The sequence below is a fragment of the Lepidochelys kempii genome, chromosome 5 (genome assembly GCF_965140265.1).
Source record: "Lepidochelys kempii isolate rLepKem1 chromosome 5, rLepKem1.hap2, whole genome shotgun sequence".
NCBI lineage: Eukaryota > Metazoa > Chordata > Testudines > Cheloniidae > Lepidochelys > Lepidochelys kempii.
In genome coordinates, this window is record NC_133260.1 from 70737501 (window position 1) to 70759772 (window position 22272).

General features: G+C 38.4%; 1 protein-coding gene across 4 annotated transcripts in view; it reads right to left on the bottom strand.

Annotated features, from left to right (window-relative positions):
* TMEM232 (transmembrane protein 232) overlaps window positions 1-22272 on the bottom strand; it is a 138773-nt gene that overhangs the window by 98359 nt on the left and 18142 nt on the right. For all 4 annotated transcript variants that reach the window (XM_073344672.1, XM_073344673.1, XM_073344674.1 and 1 more), the window contains exons 3-7: window positions 18506-18617; window positions 16564-16669; window positions 12643-12800; window positions 7477-7576; window positions 5305-5456 (exon numbers count right to left, since the gene is read on the bottom strand). In XM_073344672.1, coding sequence (XP_073200773.1) covers window positions 5305-5456; window positions 7477-7576; window positions 12643-12800; window positions 16564-16669; window positions 18506-18617 — 628 coding nt within the window. The remainder of the gene's footprint in view (window positions 1-5304; window positions 5457-7476; window positions 7577-12642; window positions 12801-16563; window positions 16670-18505; window positions 18618-22272) is intronic.

Below are 22272 nucleotides of genomic sequence, written 5' to 3' on the forward strand. Positions count from 1 at the left end.
AGTTTACATATGCTATACCCCTATTTATAACATGATGACCTTCCTTCAGTGTCAAACCCCCACCCTCCCCATGATTATAAGCCTCAATTTTCATTCCTTTCTACAAAGGCTTCCACCAGTGCATTCCCATTGCTTGCAGATTGTTCAAAACTCAGCAGAACATTTGCTCAAGGCTTCAACCTGTAACAATCATACTACAGCTGCCCTTTGTTCTTTATAATGGGTATCTATTAAGCAGACAATTGACTTTAACTTGGCCCTGTTGGTCTTTAAAGTTCTCCACAGTGAGCTATTAAAGATCTCCTTTTACAAGCATCTCCCAACATAAAACTTATAGGATCTGCCATTCACTCCCACATCCCATCTGACTCATCCTCCTCACTCTTACCAGTTCCTACAAACCTCCTCTTCCCCAGGTGTTTGGGGTTTTTTTAATCCTTCTTTCCCTCTTGGTGTGAGACAGCGCAGATTTATTGACTGTCACAGTATGCTGCAAGGCTCATCTTTCCCCATTCCCCCTCAAGCTTTTCTGAGGAAGTGGGCTGAGATGGTCATGGGTGGTTTGATAGGGACCATTTATATTTTGAGAGATGAAGTCAACTTTGAGAAGGATGGTTAAATGTTTTACTATGGTTATTTGGCCACTTATGTTTTTCTTCCTCTCTATGTAATGATATGAGCCCCATCACAATAGTGTCACAGAACATCTCAAACGTTAATTAATTTGCCCTCCCAATATTTGTGGGAGGTGAGGAAGTATTGTTATTCCCATTTTACGGTCTATGGCTACTGAACCTCGACTTCCTGAGTCCCAGTGGTCAAGTGCCTTAACCAGAAGACCATCCTTCTGCCTTAAGAAATGTATGTACAAGTGTCTACAACCTTGAGTAGGTGCTTTTAAACATTTTTATAAATATTTTTCCCATTTAAGATACCTCCTCATTGCTCTTTTAAGAGAGTGAAGCAAACCTCTTCCCAGAACATGTACTGTTTTCATGGCTCAGCAGCAGACAAAAACTCAGCAGCAGCTAGCCACACTGTTCCAGGAAGGAATTGATCTCACTCTGGCCCTGCAGCTCCTTTTATACTAGCTTACTGGGCCCTGATTAGCCACTTCCCATACAGCCACTCTAGGCAGCTTGGAAGACTTCTCTACTGCTCTTTTCTGGGGTGGAGTGTGGCAGAGCTACAAGGCCTCTAGCAGACGGCCTCCAGACCCAGTCCACCCTGTCACAATCTTGCAGACAATGGTGGATCACTGGGGCTGTTTCACTGACATCAATGTGGGGTGGTCAGGGAATGTGCATGATGCATGCATCTTTCAGAACACTGGACTGTATAGAAAACTGCAAGCTGGGACTTTCTTTCCAGACCAGACGATTCCAAATGAGAGTGTGCAAGGGCCCGCAGTGATCTTTGGAGATCATATACCCCACATACCCCTTGCTCCCATGGCTCATGAAGCCTTAGATCGGGAACCTAGACAGCAGCAAGGAGTGCTTCAGCAACAGGTTCAGCAGGTGCCAAATGACAGTTGAATTTGCCTTTGGCTGATTAAAAGGTCGCTGGTGCTCTCTTTTTGTCTGGTTAAACCTCAATGAAGAAAATATTCTGATGGTCATTTGGCCTGCTGTGCTCGCCATAATATTTGCGAATCAAAAGGGGGAAAGTTTCCCCAGGGGTGGGCTGCTGAGGCTGATCGGCTGGCTGCTGATTTTGAGCAGCTAGATACAAGGGCAATTAGAGGGACACAGCAGCAGCCTATTGGCATCAGGGAGGCTTTGAAGGAACATTTTGACAATGATTCCCATGAATGTATCTGTACGTGATGAATTCGGCCAGGCAATGTTTACTTGCCACCATTAATTACTGCTGTAATGCTTGCTTCTTAAGTGTTAATTGCAAGGAGTAAATATTCCTACCTATAGCCACTGTTTCAATGTTAGCACTGAGCGATGTATGTATGTCACAAGTGAAGAACCATTTTATTTCAAAGACTTAAGTTTTAATGGGATAAACACAAACCTTTGGACAAACAAGGGACATGAAAATGAACAGTCTCACAGTTAGAGCTCTCGCAGCTGGGTGTAATTCCAATTTTCATTGGAAAACCAGTCCTCAGGCTTGTAGTGCACGGGGTACTGTGAGGGACCGGGAACACATGATGAATGCAATGGGGGAGTTTGGGGAGGACATAGACAGGAGTTCTGTAGTGGCTGGAGTGGGAGTTGGGCACGGATTTGCTCTGATTGCAGGCTAATGAGGGACTTCAACACCTCCGTCTGGTCCTCCAGGAGGTTTATCATCCGCTCCTTCCCGTGTCCTTTCCTGGCTATTTAGCCCCGTCTTTCATTAACTGTCTCCCTCCACGCTCATTTCGCTATGTGCTGCATCTGTTCACTGAAGCACTTCATGAAACGTATACTCCTTACTCCTCCTGAGTCACCCTCTTATCTGATGGAGGAGCTCCACCGGTGTGGAAGAGTGTGTTCTCAAGGGCGCATCTGCAGAAGACAAAGAAACAATGAACAGAGATAGTATTGAGAGTGCACTCACACCCCTGAATCAGAAAGTTATACATACCTCTTTCTCACTATCCCTTGGCTAGCACATGGGTCACTGCAAGTCCCAGTTAAGGTGAGTTTGCGAGGCAGGAGGGGCAAGGGGGAAAGGCCAACAAGGGATAAAAAATGTTTTTTGAAGGGGGTTACTATAAGTTGCTAGGGAGCCTATTCTGAATATTAGTACCCTTTCCCACAGGCTAGGGTAATCAAACCCAATGTCTCACTGCTAAGAGTAATCCAGGATGCAAGGGTACATCTCCTGCCTGCATGTGGCTTCACACTGGCTCCGTAAGCTGCTCGCTTGTGTGTTGCTCTGGTCCCTGCAGAAATAATTGCCGGGGGGCATGGCAAAATTTCCTACAGTTCGGGGGGAGAAACAAGGCAACTCTCCCAAGAAATATTAGCAGAGGATTTCAGAAAACCTGCAGGAAAGTTTCCTAGAGACCTCTATAGAGGATTCCAGGGACATCCCCCTGGATATTAACAAACGTTTCTGCTGTGGTCCCACTGCATAGATGGGCAGTCTCTGTTGTTAATTTCTGTCCCTTATCCCTCTTCTACCATATAACAAAGTTCATGAGAGCTCAATCTCCTTTCACTGTGCAATATCAAAGTAAAATAAGCACTTACTGGACTTCCCGTCTTGCGCACTAGAGCTGGAGTGCTAGGACTGGCTAGACCCCTCTGGAGTGGAAAAGAGGTCCTGACTTGCTGTGCCACCAGAGGGTTCTGCCATGTGCTCCACATCATCCTCCAGATCCACCTTCTTGTCCACCACTTCCTCACCAGGGTTGAGTCTGCTGGCCGCTACCTCCAGTCTCCCCGGAGCATCCACAGGGCTCTTGGCAGTGGAGGTGGGGTCGTCACTGAGGATGGCATGCAGCTCCTTATACAAGCAGCATGTTTTTGTTGCTGCATCAGAGTGATGCGTAGCCTTTCTTTGCTTTCAGGCACGCCGGCTTCAGCTCCTTGATTTTAGCATGACACTGCTGCGTGTCCCTTTTGTGCCCCTGCTCCTGCATGCCACTAGCGAGTAGCCCATATGCATCGAAATTCCTTCAGTTGGTGAAAAGCTGCGACTGCACAGCCCCCTCTCCCCATATACTTAGTAGATCCAACAGCTCCGGTGTGCTCCACACAGGAGCATATCTGCTGTGGAAAGCCAGCATGGTCAGCTAGGATGATGCTCTGTGAACTGTGCATGGCGAGCAAACAGGAAGAGGAATTCCTGGGCCTTTAAATGTGGAAGGGGTGCATACCTGTGTACCTTCAGGGCAGAATTCAAACTGCTGACCAGAGTGGTCATGATGAACATTGTGGGACACCTGTTGGAGGCCAATTAGGGCAACATAACTAAGTGAGGAGTCTACACTGACACTCCGTCGCTCTAATTATATCACAAAAAGCTCTATGCCGCTTGTCACGGTGGTTTTATTATGTCAGCATAGTAGAGGAGTTACATTGGTGGGAGAGGCATTTCAGTGTGTACACCTCCATTGTTTTGTCAATGAAAGCTGACTTTTGTCAACAAAACTTTGTAGTGTAGACATGGCATTAGTTTCTCTCAGTGTGAATTGAGATAATGATACTTGCCCTCCTTTGTAAAGCACTTTAACATCCTTGGATGAAAACAGTTATTTAAGAGCTTAAAAATTATTAGTATTATAAATATTATTTGTATTTACTTAGACTAGGAAAAGACAAACACAATGTCGGTCAGTTCTCACACAGCCTTACACTCCCTCAGGTAAGTACATAATTAGGTAAAGAGAAAAGAGTGAGAAATATTGTTTACCTGAGAGAGACTGTAGCAACCCTTTTGATGTCATTACAGCCTGTGAGCTAGACACATAATTAGGCAGTTTTTAATTGTATAAATGATAGGCTATTGTGTATCACATAATTATGGGTCCTATCATTCCCTAGCACAGCAAAGATAGCCAGAGGAGAAAACTTACTCAGAAAAATTCTCTTTGGTCCACTGCACACAGTGTTTGATGCATCATCTCCTCCAGTGGGAGGGATCTGGGGCTGCACAAAGAGAGCAAGGAACACGGCCATTCAGCCATGCAGGCACCCCCAATATGTACAGGGAAATCTGCACTCCTCAGGGCAGCCCTCAAAAAGCCAGCTATTCTATGCTGCTTTCCAGGTCTGTGCTCCCCCTGCCTCCCATGTGCTCCTCCTGTCCCCCATGGCAGCAAGGTTCAGGAAAGTGCTCTGTTGCTTCTGAAGGGCTGTGCATGAACACCCCCACACCCATCCATCCCTGTCCATTTCCACACGCACTTTGAAGGAAGCAGATGTCATAGAGCATCAGTAAATGCTGTCTTGAAAACAGAATCTCAAAAGGGATACTGCAAAAAGAAAAGGAGTACTTGTGGCACCTTAGAGACTAACAAATTTATTTGAGCATAAGCTTTCGTGAGCCACAGCTCACTTCATTGGCTGCATTCAGTGGAAAATACTGACACCACCATAGCTACTAATATGCATTGGATCACTATAGTATCAGATTGATAATTAATTGCATAGTGTATTCATGAAATGATATGATTGACAAATCCAGGCTGTGATCACCACAAATGAGTGTCTATTCTGTTTATCCTGTCCCTGGACCACAGGTAGTTTGTCTAGCTCAGCTCAGCTTTAATTATTTTCACTGAATTACCAAGCATGCTTATTTGATCACAGTAATCCTTTTTGATGCATCATATATCATCTGATTTATGTTACCCACCATGCCGAGAGGACTCTGCTTCTGTCTTTCTTCCAAGCTTACATCAGAAAATACCACAGCACCACATATGGTTTCTCCAGCCTTCAGCATAAAATGCACAGCAGAGAGGATGTTTGGATATGGATGGTAGCAGACCTCACAAGCTGAAAGTACTATGGCATGAAAAATAATTTTGTGAAAATTGTCTTCCTGTTGTTTATTATGTTTGCCTTTTATTTATTATGTGCTATTTAACTTCACTACTTTGCTGATGAAATCATTAGCAAATTTTCCATAGAGTAGATTTATAAACATTGTGTGACCTCTTGTGGTGTAACACAATACTACAAGTATGATTTATAGATAATAGCTTATGTAACCCATGAGCTACATATAGTTGAAGTCTCCCATAATGACTGAATTTCTAATTAACTAAGGCTAACTCTGAACAAGGTGAGGAGGCTCTCAGCTAACAATGAATCACAATGTAAACTCTCATTCAGTGACTGCATTAATTTTTGGCTAACTCTGCACGGAAACCAGACCCAACTTTTGTAAATTAACATGTATCTTTTTTTTTCCCCCGCCCAAAACTATGTATATCCTTTGATGAGATCTGAAGCTCCATGATTAACATTCATGTGCTGACATCTGTACTGCAAATGGGATTTGATTCCTCTCAATAACAACACTTAGCACTGAAGAGATGGAGTAATATATCAAGCCATCTGAATTCAGTTGCATTAAATAAAAAGGTTTTTGAAAGGATGTATAACCATCATCCCAGTGGTTGGGTGAATGCAGATTTGACTGCCTGTAAGCCAAAATATTGCTTATTGCATATACATTTTAAGAACTGGCAGATTCAGGAAGTTCTGTTGTGAGAATGTCTATTATATTTATGTGTTTTCTATAATTGACTAGTGTGGACAAAGCTTGTAGAATAAAGGGTGTCAGGAAAAAAGACATTTTTTTAAAATCATCTGATTCTTTGTTCTTCATTTTGTGTATTACTTGTGGCCATGACAACCAATTGATAGTAGCAATACTGCAATGCCTCTGCAGTCTTACTACAGCAGCAGCCTACTGATTCATTGCATACAGCGTGCATGCATGCTGAAAAGTCTGAAATAAAATATGAATACCTAGCATTAGATTAATTTATCAGCAATGTCAGCATAACAAATAAGTGACAGGAGCCCAGTCCTATGAGCACTCTCCTTTTCCAATGTCAGTCTGCGTGAGCTGCAGGCACTCAGCACCCTGCAGGATTGGGCTGTATGCTAGTACCGTACCTGAGGGAAACTTAAGGTTTTTTCAGCGCCACTTTTTTCTATTTATAGCAGTGACCTGTCACCTGTTATCACCTAAAACAGGGATAGGCAACCTCTGGCACGCGTGCCGAAGGCAGCACGCGAGCTGATTTTCAGTGGCACTCACACTGCCCGGGTCCTGGCCACCAGTCCAGGGGGCTCTGCATTTTAATTTAATTTTACATGATGCTTCTTAAACATTTTAAAAACCTTATTTACTTTACATACAACAATAGTTTAGTTATATATTAGAGACTTATAGAAAGAGACCTTCTAAAAACGTTAAAATGTATTACTGGCCCATGAAACCTTAAATTAGAGTGAATAAATGAAGACTCGGCACACCACTTCTGAAAGGTTGCTGACCCCTGACCTAAAACATATGGTGCTATATAAGATTGCTTTTAGTAAGGACTTTACAGGTAATTAATATTAATCGCATTCTGAATAGGCTTTAAAAGATATTGATTTGATTCATGTATGTTTTTAAAATACTCAGCATTCCTGCTTATAAGCAAGTATTTATTTGAGATCAGTCAATAGTCTTAAAATCACAATATGCTGTGCATTTTTGGCATACGTACTGAATTGACTAATTACATAATGATGCAGAGTTGCTCTGATTTTTCTTCCTTCTTCACCTACAGACCTCACCTTTTCTATTTTACCTCATTTAACGAGGCTAAATGTTGACTGCTTTGCATGGTTACTGATGCACATGAAACTCTCAATTCAGGTGGACAGTATTCCTAAGAATCAAATGGTAGTCTCTTGAGTGCAGCACAATGTGAGATACTCACTTAGGTCACTTCCATTTCCCAAATTAGTAGTTAAAATTCATTTTTAATGTTGTTTATATGGAAAATATACAATGTTCTACCTTTTAAGTCTGTATGAAGCCTAAATGTATGTTCTCCAGAAGACTCCAGATGACCACACAGGTGAAAAATAAGGAGCCTTAAAAAGACCAAAAATCCAACCTGTCAAAAGAAGTACAACAAATATTTTTTATATCATGCCACTCACAATAGATGTATAAATACCACCTTTGGATTATGGGTCTTATTCACCACTGCCCTCCTCCACTTGAACAGTGATATAACTCCACAGAGTTACACCAGCATGAAATTGGAGTAAGAGAGTGCTAAATCAGATCATATCTTCAGATTTCACACATGTGGAGCAATAATGAATAACTCTGTCTTGTGTTCTGCATTCACTGTATATTAATGGTACACAGAAAACTCTGAGGAGATGTATTTTCTCTCACCAGCTCCTCCCACTGAAAAGAAAACCCTATACAAGTGCCAAAGTGTTAGTAATTTACTTAGTGTAAGGGAATGAACACACTTTTGTGAACTAAAGCCCGAAAACTACTGAGGACAGTTTTGTTTGAGGAAACAGAAATAAGGAAAAATGACACAAAACCAAAGAAAACTCAACCCAGTATGATGATTTTATGGTTACAATGCCAATCAGGAGAACCACAGAGCTCAAGTCTTTGTCAACAGTGCTGCATGGACCAGGCCCTACAATGGGAGTGTTAGGGCAAAAAACACTTCATCTCCATCCGTGAGATCCAATATGAAATGTGTGGGCATTTTAGTAGCATCCATTCTGCAACTGTAGAGCTAGATACTACATTTGACAACTTACAGTTTTAGATGGTGGCTTTATAACTTAGAGGTCAAGCTAACAGAAGCGGAAAAAACCAACAAAGCACGTGAAAAGAAACGAGAAAACTAACAGCCTCCATGCAGCCATCATTAAAGAAAATAAAATGTTAAATGGATTGCAAATCTTGGAAAATCTTTCAGAATTTAAAATGTCAGAATAATTGGACTCGCTGGAGCAAACAATCATATTGTTTTTTTGAAACAGTGGGTTCTGAATATATTGCAGTTGGATTAGCTAAAGATCCAAGAAGAGTATTTTGAAAGAGCATATAGAATCAAAATAAGGGCTCCATTTAAGACCCCTGAGCAAGATGCAGAAAAAGCAATCATATTTACTGTGGCATTATGTATGTGACAAAGAGAGAATTCTGGCAGTACCTAGAAAAATAATAGATGTGTTCTATTTAAAAATCTTTAAAGTTTGTTCTTCCCACATATAAGCCTCTGAAAACATGCAAAAATGAGAGAATTTATTTTATATAAGAAAAGTGTTTGAAGCAGCTATCCTTCTCCTGTCCAAACTCCCAGACAGATGCTAAGGAGAAAACATGTATTTTGGAACACCGAATCAGCACAAAGTGTTGCAAGTAAGTAAAGAGATTCTACAAGGATGCTAAGACAATACAGGACACTTTTGTATTTCTCTATGTCTTCATAGGGTTTTTTGTTTGACCAGGATCAATACCTGGCAGCACTGCACAGCCAGGGAGGTAAGATCAGGGACGTGTCATTGGAATTGGCTCCTCACAGACTTCTGAGTATTTTCTTCTGATTTGTGTTTTTACTTTTGATTATGTAGCTTAACTGCAGATGACTGATTTTGAGAGAGAGAGAGAGAGTGTGTGTGGGGGGGGGGGAGGACTTTTAGTTTTTGAAACCAGACAACCCCTAAAGGTTAAAAGCATTTGCAGATCTGGATGGGTAAGACTTTGCTCAGATGCTGAAGCTACAAATGGCCTGACCTTGCAGGCCCTAGACAGGCTGTGTACAAACTGCAGGGTCAGGCCTCTAGGGCTTGAGTTCTCTCTCACACCAGTATGTCATCCATGTAATTCCATCAGCTTCCAGAGAGCTGCTCTTGATTTACACCAGTAAAAGTGAGATCAGACTCATGCACCCCACTGAATGCTCAGATCCTCCATAACAGTTAAGGCCAGTTCTACTTAAACCAGAAACCTCTCTGACTTGAGTGGGAACAGGATTGGGCCCATAATGTTTTTTTTGTTGTTGTTGTTGTTTTTGCTGCTCTTCAACCAGAATCCTGGCAGTCATACAAAGAATCTCACAGAATAAATGGGAGATCCTGCTTTCGCATAGAAAATGGGAGGGTGAGAATATCTCCCAGTTTCCAAGAGAACTACTTAAAATGTACATTACTAAAACCAAGGAAACATCCTAGGAATTTCAACTTTAAATTAGCTCAGCTAGTATGCTCATTGTTTACTTCATAACAAATAATAAAAAGAGACCCTGTCAGCTTGTTTAGGGCCCAAAATGTACCTTCCTTACAAGGTAAATCTTCTGCAGCATCCCTGGTGCTTTTTATTGGAAAAGAATTTAATGGGAGGAAGAGGAAGTTAAAATCAAACAAATATTGGCCCTGATGCTCCACTCTTACAGAAAAATCTAGAAGAAGGAGGCAACTACTACTGAAATGCTACAAGGCTTATCTTGCAGCATTGCATGCATGCATCCCAAAAGGAAGGGATTTGAGATCTAAGGAAATGGCAAGAGGTGCATTCTGCAAATATAGAAATCTCAAGGATCCACAGGGAAAGCAAAGCACTATGTTAAGAAGAACCATTGATCATCTCTGGAAATGGCTTATCCTTCCATAGTGCTTGGTGGATTCCCAAACCACTGGAAGTTTTAAAAATATTTTGTCCTGTCATAGTAATTTTATCACAAAATTCTGCATTGTTCTGATGCAGAAAATTCCACAAAGCTTCCTGCATAATTTAGGTCCCAACAGTCACAGAGTACATGAGGCACTGGCAATTGTTAAGGCCGCAAAACAGCTTCAGTTGAAACTGTCCATTTTCCAAATAAAATATTCTGTGGGGTCTGAAATTTTCCATGCTCAATCAAAGTGGAAAATGATTTTTTTTAAGTTTTAATTAAAATCTGTTAAATCTGATTTGAAGTATGTGATGTAACAAATATGCTTGTATGTTGTATATTTTATTGTATTTGCCATGCTTTATTCCCCCAGGCAGACAGCTTAGACATAGGTGAACATTAAAACTTGACATGAATGTAAAAAAATTCTCTCTCTTTTCCTACTCATGTAGCTAAAAAATGGCAGAATCAATTTTGCTTAAGCTTTCTAAAATAATTAACAATTTAGTTTAAACTAGAAATATGGAGAGTTTCGGCAATCATAAGCCATTGCAAGAGGGGGTTTATTGCCAGACTCCTGCAGCTTGTTTGAATCTATGGCATATCAGGTTTTGAGAGTGGAGGAGCATTTTCTAATTGTTCAAACTGCCTTCTAAAAAGGAACAGGCTTCCTTGTTGTTGTAGAAGAATTGTATGGGAAAAGAGGTGGTAAGACATACCTTCCTGTCATGTAGCTATTTTGGTCAGGTGAGAGTGAAAGAAAGGTTTAATCTGCAGAAACAGTGGGGACACATAACAGAGCCATAGAAGAAGTGCTAACAGAGAACAGTATTTAATGAACAGTACTTCACATGTGTGCTGTGGCATCAATTTCCTAACTGTGCGAATAAGTGATTTTTTTTTTTTTTTGTTTGCTGGCAATTCCAAAAAATCCAAATAAAAAAGAAATGTTTCAAGTTGACACAAAATGAAATTTTTCAAAATTTTGGGCAAATAGAAGTTATTTAGATTTCAAGCTTTTATAACACTTTTAAATATTTTCTTGATGAAATTGAAGGAAATTTCAATACAAAAAGTCATTTTAAATTGGAAAATCAAAATGTTTCATTTCAAAAATATCAAAAATGAAACTTCTTTTTCCTTAGAGTGGTTTTTTTTTTTAAACCAAAACCATTCAGTGAATTTGTCACAAATTCATAGTGCTTTGGTCAACCCGAATTTGCATTTTCTGCCAAAAAAAAAACCTGCAGTCAAAAAAATTTCACCTGGTTTTAGTCCTTAATTTCATCCATATTGTACAGTTTCAATAAGGATTTCAGTCTTTATGAGAGAATAACATTTTATGTTTCTGGGATGTGACTAACTGAAATCTTGTTGTAGAATGAAGAGTTACCACATCAGTAACTTTTGGAAGTGGTTTCTAAGAGGTAAAGAGGAAAGAGGTATAGTACTGACACTCAAAACTAGACCATTAAATAGTGATGTATCAGGTAAGTCTTAAATTGTACTAGAAGTTTGCACTATTTACTCAGCTTTTAGAAGAGATTGCTCTCATTTGGATTATTCCCATTTGGGTGCCTCAGTTTCATCCTTTTTCTTAGGGCAAGTCTACACTACAAAATTAAGTTGACCTAAGTTACGTCAATGTACAGCCACCACAGTAATTAAATTGCTTTTGCATTTCCACGCTATGCTCCTTGTGTTGGCAGTGTGCATCCTCACCAAAAGCGTTTGCACCGATTTAACTGTCAGTATGGGGCATTGTGGGGCAGCTTCTGAAAGGCAGTAACAGTCAATGTAAGCAACACATTGTCCACACTAACACTGAGTCAACCTAACTACATCGACCTAAGCACTACCCCTCTCTTGTACTTAAGTCAGTGCAGTGGGCGAGTTACATTGGTCAGAGCTACATTTTAGTGTAGACACTTAGAGAGTTAGATGGACATAAACTGCCTTATGTCAACCTAACTCTGTAGTGTAGACCAGACCTCATATGCATAACCCTCATGCTGCTGCACTAAGACTATGTGACCTAGCATGCTATACCTCATTAATTATAATCCAGTTGGGAGAATAAAGAATTTGCGTAATTTAACAAGATATTCTGCAAGAATATTACCAATATTATGAGAAAATCCAAGTTAACAATATGCATTATGAACAAAAAGTACTCTTTTATCTGTATTTTATACTCCCTCATTACATACTCTGTGAAAAATTAAACTGCATTTTCCTAATCTCTCTTTTTGGATTTCCCAGAAATCAGGTATTCAGAGATACAGAAAGTTAAGATCAAACCAAATTATAGCACAAGCATACTACGCATAATATTAGATAAACACTACAATGTTTTAGGTCTTGTGACAAATTCAATCAGCTTCTGCTCTCATTTATTGTGGTATAAATCCAGAGTAATGTCATATATTTAATAGTGTCAATATACAACAAAAAATAAGGAGGTGAATATATACCACATATACAGATATAAAAAAAAACACTAAAAACTACTTTAAAAAAATACAACAAACCTTTGATAACTTGATTTCACTGGAGTATAAATAAGATTTCTGTGCCGCATCACAACAAATCCTATACAAAATGGATTCAGCGATGAAAAATAAAACAGGGACATGCTCTGGATTCATGGGAGCATGGTCCAAAGAAATTAAAAGGATATCCAAAGCTTCTAAAGTGAAAACAAAATGGAGAATAAATTCAATACAGAGTTCAGTCTTTAGGGCTCAATTCACAAAGGGATTTAGGCATTGCAGCACCTATCTTTTAGGTGCCTGGTCAACCAGTGGTATCCATAGCCTCAAGTTAAATACCCAAGTACACCATACAATACATGGGGAGAGTTAGGCACATAACAATGGGATCCACAGAAGCCAGCATGCTGAGTAGGGTAAACTAGACAATAGGAAATGCCAAGGAGAGGAGTATGGCCTAAGCCCCACCCCCAAAGAGAGTTAGGCGCCTAAGTCATTTTATGGCTCTAGCCCTTAGTTCCTTCTGATTGCGTACTGTATATACTATACTCATTACACACCTTCCACAAAATTAAAATACTTGCCAAGTTATGAACAAATAAAACAATCCTTATTTTCACAATATATTCAATTTGTTTGCCTTCTGTGACTATTATTTTGAGGAGAAAACAAAGCTCAACTGTCTGATAATATGTATTCAGCAGATACGGAAATTTTCTGTTAAAGTATGTATTGAAATATATGGTACAAAACTGTCTGAATTTACAATGTTAAACTAATTACTGAGAAGTATAATGTAAGCTGTTTCTTGAGATATGTCACATTTCAGAAAGTTTCTACAGTGTCAACTTTTCTGTCATTTTTTGCTAGGTGTGCATTGATCTTTTTTGTGATATCAATGAAAATGACCTTAAAAACTATAGTGGAAAAGATAGAATTGCTTTTTATGGTTGAAAAGGCAGTTAAATTGCTTTTTCAAGTATTACATTTTTAAAAAATTACATTATGGCTTTGTTCAATTTTGGTTAATGATTTGTGTGAATCTGATGCTCATGAAAGTGACAGATTTATAGGTCTCATAAGTAAAGTTTAAGCCAAGAAGTCACTATGCAAATTTCCTCAAACATGCCTGCCAATGTGCCTCAATCTTGACTTAAAATCCCCTGCTTTGTCTGCCAACTTTCAAAGTCTGTAGGAAGAAGAACCTCCCTTACCCTCCCGACAAATCCTGCAGGCAGGAGTGAAACCACAGTCCCAAATCTTCCAAATTCAACACTTCCTCTTCCTCATCTTGATCATCCATACGTTATATGATTAAAGGATCAGTCTTTGTCCAAAAAATTTCCCAGCCTCCTCCGCTTATCCAAAAATAGAGGAGGAGGAGGAGGAGGAGGAGTATTGATAGTGCCATAGCATGTAGAGGTCTCAACGGGGTTGGGAATATATTGTGCTAGGAGCTGTATGAACATTTAGTAAATCACAGTCCTTGTTCCAATGAGCTTACAATCACGTGTATATGTCCTAGCTCTATCCGAGTTCCTGAGCTGCTGTGCAAAATTCTTAAAAGTCCTTTTCCTCTCCAAAATAATAGTATGGAAAAATATAAATATTGTCTTTATTAATTATGCGAAAGCCTTTTCTCCATGCAACCAGTAAAAACAATGTTCTTTTATTATTTATTGAATGACAAGAGCATGCTCATGCCTGCACAAAACAGAGGTCCCTGCTTCAAGGCACTCCATGAGAGCATAAGGGTCAATATTTGTGAATCCTGTTGCATGATTGTGGCCTAAACAGACAAACAATAGTATTCAGACACATTGTTTACCAATTGACCAGAATATGGATTTATCATTAAGTGGTGCAGCTACTCAATTATTATTACTTTTTAAATAATCAACAGTTCGTTGTTGGCAGGTTGATACTGGTAGATTGCTCCTAAGTCATCTGAACTAAAAGAGGGATTCTTGGCCCTCCAGAAGAAAAGGGTATACACATATTATCAACACAGCATTCCTTCCCAACTGTAATAGCTCTTTGAAAGATAGGCCTTTCAGAGCAATTACAAAAATCTGTTTCACAACCTTATCAAACCATCCACCAAAAAAAATCTTGTAAGTCTCCCAGCATTACAATAGAATGCACAGTACCAGAACCCCTAAAATTCTGATAATTCTTACATTCAGCTTGTATTCCAAATTATCAGTCATTTTTAAGAACGTGATCTTTGAACAAGTGACAGCTCAGTTCTTTGTTTCTCCCCCCATAAATTTTATAGCTCTCAACATTTTTTTTTCAAAGTCACTGATAGTATTTTGTATACTACCTTCTCAAACTTCTCATTTCTGGAAGAGAGACTCTTTGGCAAAGCATATAGAGACAAATTCATCCTTGGCTTGCCTGGATTGACTTTAATTGGGTTACATCATGGTGAGTATGGCTCACTATTTATTTGATTACTGAGTGTAAGCAACTCCATAACTTTGTGAATATTATCTTCTTAAGACAGTCTAGTCATCATTACAAAATTCAAATACACATGATTTTTAGAGGTAAAAGAGTATGAAGAGAAATAGGCACTTTTCAATCAAGTGCCTTAGGCTTCAGCATCTTACTCAAACCTTGCAAATTATGAGGGAAATAATGTTTAGGTCAGCCCAAAATCACTAAACAAGAAAAGAAAAACCAGGAATAACAAGATGATGAGCACAGAACTCTCTGCACACCCATCTATTGTGATTTGTTCCCCATTTTACTGATAGCACAATATCCACAACCCCCCCAAGAATACGCATCTTAATAAAAGCAACACAAGATTATATAGTAATCTTGATATTGCTTTCACAGTCACACTATTGAATTGTTTCCTTTTCCTTTGTAGATTTCCTTTTTCACATGAATACCATCATTAGCTCAAAGTACACTGAAAAATCCAACACCTACAACTAAAGACCTTCTGATCATGATCCGATATTGCCGTAAATGTAGAGAATGTTTGCACACATTCCCACACCACATCCCAGGATTTTGACAGGCAATATCACTCCACTGGCAGACTTATTTAAATTAGGTCCCATTTTACTTTTGGAATGACCCCATACATTTAAAAAAGAGCATGAGTACCATAGCATCTATAAAATAGGAATGGAATGACTTTGCTTTGTCCTACACATCAGCTGTGCAGACTGTAGATCATAGATGTTGCACATACACTACTTCATCATTTCTGTTTCAAATATGCAGGACTGCATGATCCTCTCTTTAGCCACTCTACTGCATTTTCTCTCCAGCCTGGCCAGAAAAGCTAAGGTATGTGTTATGATTATGAATTTAAACCTACTTGCCAGGACATTATTTTCATAAATCTTATTCTAGCTAAAATGCTATCTGTCAGTAAAAAAGGTGAAAATACTTTCGTGTCCATGCAAGAGTCTGTATAGGAGTCTCTATTTACCTGACTTTACTAAGGAAGAACTACCACAATTAAGAACATTTTAGACTGAAACAACAGTTAACATTTTCATTTAAAAAGTCTTCAGAACTAATTCAATATTCTGCAATTTTATTAATGGGCAAAATTAGGAAAGCTAAAAACAAGAGGTTATTTAAAGCACTTTACTTTGGGATCATTAAATGTCATTTTAAATTACACTTAATTAGTTACTGATTTCAGAGACAGATTACAAGGTAATGTCATGTAGAGGTGCTTAAATGGTAATGATTTTGCAATTTAAGAAATCAAGCATAAAAACGGAGGTCTCTGTAACACTCTGTAAATACTACACTGATAGTTTCTGTATATATTTGTAAAGTTTCTTTCTACAAGTGGAAAATAAAATCCATATTTGTCTTGGCTTTCTTCCAGGTTTTCATAGTTGGGAATAAGCTAAATTCGCTTTCACTGCTTGGTTAGAAAAGTCTTAAGGTAATTAACAGAAATATTGCTGAAGAATACTGTACCTTCCTGGATTTCACCTTTGCACTGAGCCAATATAATTGCTTCTGCCCATGCTACTGGAAGATCCACATGCTTCCCAGAACCTAATGTGCCAAGGCCTGATCTTCTCTGTTTGGAAGGAAAAGGATGAGAGGGGAAAGAAAAAAGCCAAAGGTTTTTTTCTTATATTTAGTTTAAAATAAAACTTTTCCCTCAAGCCAATTTATTTGAAATAAAAATGCTTATTTTAAAGGCATCATTGGTAAGAGTTTGCTGATACAAAACACAATAGCAAGAACTAATGAGGCCGCAATGCTTAATACCTGGGGTTAACACTTAATTAAGAATAGGAATACTTAACTATAATTACAATATTATTACCCATCTTAAGTACCTTGCATTAAAAACAATTAATTACCATCTCTGAATCACAGTAGTGATCTAGCAACTTAGTATAAGGACACTACTATTATTATCTCTGTAGGGCTGAAATTAATAGGGAATCAACAATATGCTATCCTGACAATATATCTCTCTGAAACTTTAGCTTTTTGCAAATTCCACTCTTTCTAGATCAAAACAATCTTTTTGACAGATGTCTATGGAGGATTTCATAGCCAAAATGTTGGGACATTTTTGCTCACCTCTTTTGGTTAAACAAGGAAAACACAATATATTACATCTGATTTTCATAACATTTTGCATGCATTTCGCTCTTGGGATAAATAATAGAAAAACATTTTATTTGAACATTCTTTCCCTTAGATTCCCTTCTACGTTCTTGCAACTGGTAGTATTCATTGGCTTTCTGTACAAATAATTCCATTGTTTTTGCCATTAAAATTAGCCTTTCTCATCTAACCCAAATTTAGCATTGGCACAACAGTGAAGGATGGGAAGGCAACAGCTTTTGGACACTAGAGGTGACAGAATTAACACAATTAGTAAGTGCACTAAGCTGAGGCAGTTTTCCAGCTCTATCTTCCTGTTCACTAGTGCTAAAGGGAGGGTGCATCTTTATCACTGTCAGGGTAAGTATTCTTCTGGAATTGAAACAAATCCAGAATTAATCTGATCAAAATGAAATCTGCACTCTAGCACAAAATCAGCCAAATCTCACTAACATGTCTCTATGAGGGTGCCAGTTATAGAAGAGGTGTGGGGGAGGAAGAGGTTTGGAACACTGCTAGCCAATGCACCTTTCCTGCCAACTAGAAGGTCCATTAAAAAAAAAAGATAATATTCATACTGAAAATCCATGATTTGTAAATAGGGCCTAAGTGTGCTTCATAATGTATAAATTTTTAATTTGGATGGTAGCAGAAATTATATTAGCACCACAGCCTCCTCTTTAAGGCCTATTAAATGCCAATTATGTCGCTTTTTTAAATATCAAATTTGAATGACCACTGTTTCTACACATGATCTATTTTTGGCTTAGTAAACCCACAAGGAATCATTTAGTGGTCTCACAGTGTCGTGTTTACTGTTTTCACTTTCCAAAACAGTTGCAAACATTTTAATGGACAAAATAAAATGAAACATGAAAACATGTCAGAACAGCATTCCAGGTAAATAGCTAATCACTGCATATTGATAAAGTTCTCTTGAAGAAACTTAAAATAGGTCCATTCAGCTATAAACCAGTGAAAAATCTGTATAATATTCTCCTGATATATATTTTTTTCAAATATTAAGCAATGTCAAGAGACCTAGGTCCAGATCAACAGAGGTACTATATTCAAGCCCTTATATTGGCTAACTTAATATATGTTACAATACACATTGAGAGCATAGATATTAAATACTACATTTCACTTATATTTTCTAATTGTTCCTCTCATCCTCCACAGTCCTTTCTCCCAGCAAAAGTTTTAGCTTTGTTTTTTTTAATAAAGAAAATGGAGCATGCAAATGCCATAATAATAATAATTATATAAATGGTTCCTTATTGTGTACACAAACCTTGCATCTGGCAAGCATTTTCTTAGCTAGTTCTAGTAAGTCTTCTTTATCCTGTGGATTTGTTGCATCATTGAACTTCTGAATGAATTTTTCTGTGATTTCCAAGGGATTTCTAAAGAAATATCCAAAAAATTGTTGCAGTTATATGTTTCATTTTCTAAATAATAAGGTTCAAAGTGCTATAAAAGTGTCCAAAGAAAGAATTGCTTTAAAGCAGATTTTAAAAAGTAAAGGCATGGTATGTTGTTTTTCTAATAAAAAAGTTACTGTACAGTATCAATCTTTACAAACTGTTTTACCTGAAGGCTGCTCTAATTTATGCTATATTTTAACAGAAACAGGGGGTGCTTAAAGTTCAGCCAAAGATTATCATTGTTCAGGGTTGTCCCAGCCATGCACTCACTTCAGTAGTCACACTGGCCCTATAATGGGAGTTTTGCCATTGACTTCAATATGGCTAGGATTGCATTCACCCTTTTTTCCCTACTACGCTAGCAGCAGGGAGGCCAGTGGCATATAAGCCTCTACACCTGCAGTTGAGAGGTGTAATTACCAGCTCGGGTAGACATACATAGACTAACTGTACTGGAGCTAGTGCACTAAAAATAGCAATGTGGTCATGACGGCATGGATGGCAGCTTGGGCTAGCCACCTGAGTACATACCTAAGATCTTGGACAGGATTGTGCTTAGGTAGCTAGCCCAAACTGTTGCCAGTGCCACCACGGCCACACTCTTATTTTTGGTGAGCTAGCTTAAGCAGAGCTAGTGGTTGGGAATTATACTTCCCAGCTGCAGTGTAGACATATCCTTATATACTGGGGTGATTCCTTGTGGGTCGGTTAAACTGGTTTCATGGTCATGTTACACCAGCAATGTAGTGCAAAGTGTTGTCTTTTCAAGACTGAAGACAGTCCAAAACAATAGCTCTGAAAGAGATGTGAAGTTTCCCTTTCATTTTGCTAGGGTTTTGACTTTGCAACCTACCAAGGACAATATAAATTACAGCATTATAAACTACTTCACTGCTGTTCAGTTTACCAAGCATCCACTAACAGACACCTTCCACAATCTCACTGCCTCCTATGCCTTGTGATGTTTCAAAAACCACAGATGTCCTCTGCCTTGCTGCCACAACCCCTGGCTTCCTCCCCTGACAACTTCTACAATGCAGCTTTATATCATCAATACACAATTCTGCATGACAATAAATATTTTAAATGTAGGAACAGCAAAAGAGATTGCAATTTACTCTCCTATGAAATAACACAAGGAATACTGCTACCAGTGCAGTATTATTATCTTTTATTTATTTAATTCAATTAGAGCCTCAATTTTTAATTTAAATGAAACTGCTGTACAATTTCCAGTGTGCCACAGAATTTAGGCTGAACTTGGGCAGAGTATTCAGGGCCTTGGCAGTCAGCAGTAGGTATGCTTAGAAACAGTGAATTGGCATCCGCAATTAAGCAAAATGGAGAATTAAAATGAACATCAACAAGTTAAAGAGACGAGGTGGTATCTTTTATTGGATCAATTTCTGCTGGCAAGAGAGACAAGCTTTCATGCTTACACAGAGTTCTTTATGGCTGCAACAACACTACATCTATAATTAAGTTAAGGCAGGCAATAATTAACCAGTAGATGGCAGACATATATAAGATAGTAATTTCAATATGAATGTGTAACTAGAAAGAAGCGTATGACATGCCTTCAGATTATAGTAATTTAGGTGAAGGCCCAGACTGGGCATCCACAGGATACGGGGTGCACAGTGATGGCAAAAAAAACCCATTTCTTGTCCTGAACTGAGTTCAACTTGGCCAAACCAGAAAAACGGGGCCCATCCTTTTAAAACTTTAAACTTTTTTTAAAACTTTAAAACTTTAAAGTGATTTAAAACTTCTGGTGATTCTCCAGCGTTATCCAAGCTGATTTACAATTTAGAAACAAATCTGAGCCCGGGTCAGCATACTGGCTGCAAAAAAACATATAGGGCTGACCTAAAGCCCATGGAATCTTTCCATTGGATCAAGCCCGTAGTTACAATCCTACATGGGTTGGAGGATGAATAAAAGCTAACATGTTTTTTCCATCTCTGATTTCTATGATTCTGTGATACAGAATACACATCAGAAATAGAAAGTACTGTGAGATTAGACATAGCATTTCAGCTTTCCTCAGGCAGTGGAAAAATGATATATATGTTACATTTTACCCAATGTCAGAGGAAGGTGCCAAGGCAAAATCATTCTCTCTGATCTACTTTTCTATTTCTAGTATAGATTTTACAAATGACTTATGCCTTATCAATTATTTTACACATAATAACTGCACTCTGTGTTGCATTATTGAAAAGATAGAAGACTGCTCATTTGTAGCCTTATGTGTAGAAGTTGAACTGCTTAATTGGATGCTTCTTACAGTCTGTAACAGCTCATCTTAATGAATATTTAATGGCAAAGTAACGTAGCTATTTTTAACCAACAGTTGACTGGTGCAAAAAGGAAGTCTTTATAAATATAGGTATTAGGGTCTAGTGACAAAGCATTACAGACAAGAAAGAAAGAAAAAACAGTAAGCAGCTTGGCAGCAAAAACTTCAGCTCCAAAACATTACTAACCACTTCTGTTCTTTAATCAGTGTAAGGACCAACTAGGAGAATATAATGCTACCAGAGCACTACATAAATAGCCAGAGCTTAAATTGAGAAACATTGGTGATTAAAAAAAAGATTTATTTCCTGTTACTCCTGTGGTTTACCAAATATCTACATATCATTTGTCCACATAATTTTTAAAGGAAAAATTATACAGTTACCAAAGTTAGGACAACCAGTATTCTCTCTCCCCATCTTTCTTTCTCTGTATTTTGTTTCCTGCTTCCTTTTTTCTAGCTGGTCCTTCAATCTAATGTATCTATTGCTTTCCGCTATTCATCTTTCTCTGAGTCTGTTACTCTCTCCTTTTTCTTGCACTTCACCTTCCTCATTATCTTGGGCCAAATCCTGACCCACATCACTAACTTGTGAAGTCCCACTGAAGTCAACTGAACAGTTCAAGTGAGTCAAGCAGGCATTATTTGGCTCTCTCTCAATTTCCTTTCCTCTCTTTTTCTAAGGTCAAGCAAGTACCTGCAACATGAATGGAACACAGGTCCATCTTCTACACAGAATACTTTGCACACAGATCCAGCTGAAGAGTGAAATAAATATCACCACAGGCATAGCATTTTTCTGCAGTCATGTTGTATTATTTTATTTCTGAGTTAACTGCCAGAACCAGTTGTCCTACTAACAGTAAGTGAACTACAGGCAGTAGCCTGAGGTCTGGTCAATACGTTCCCAAGCTGATAAACTACCTATTTGTTTATTCTTGATAGAGTATCACCATGGAGATCCTTCTTGTTGTTACAAACTGCTTCTTGAAAAAAGTAAAAACATATAACACGAATATCAATTTTTTTTAGCGCAAACTTGCTTTTGATCACTATCATTCACCCACTGCATTACAAAAATTGTACACATGTTCACAGAAAGCACAAGTTGCAGATCAATGGACCTGACAGATATAAAAGGTTTTCAAGTAGGTTTTTCTTAGGGAACACGTGGATATATCTAATGGCTCAACTTTCTATTACATTGTAAATCTCTGATTTAGGATTTATGCCTTCTTTAAGTGGTTTCCTTTTCGATTGTAAACTGGATTTACATATCTCATCTGAGATCCTAAATTTCTGAAAATTTCACTAGAACAAAGAGAATCTGTA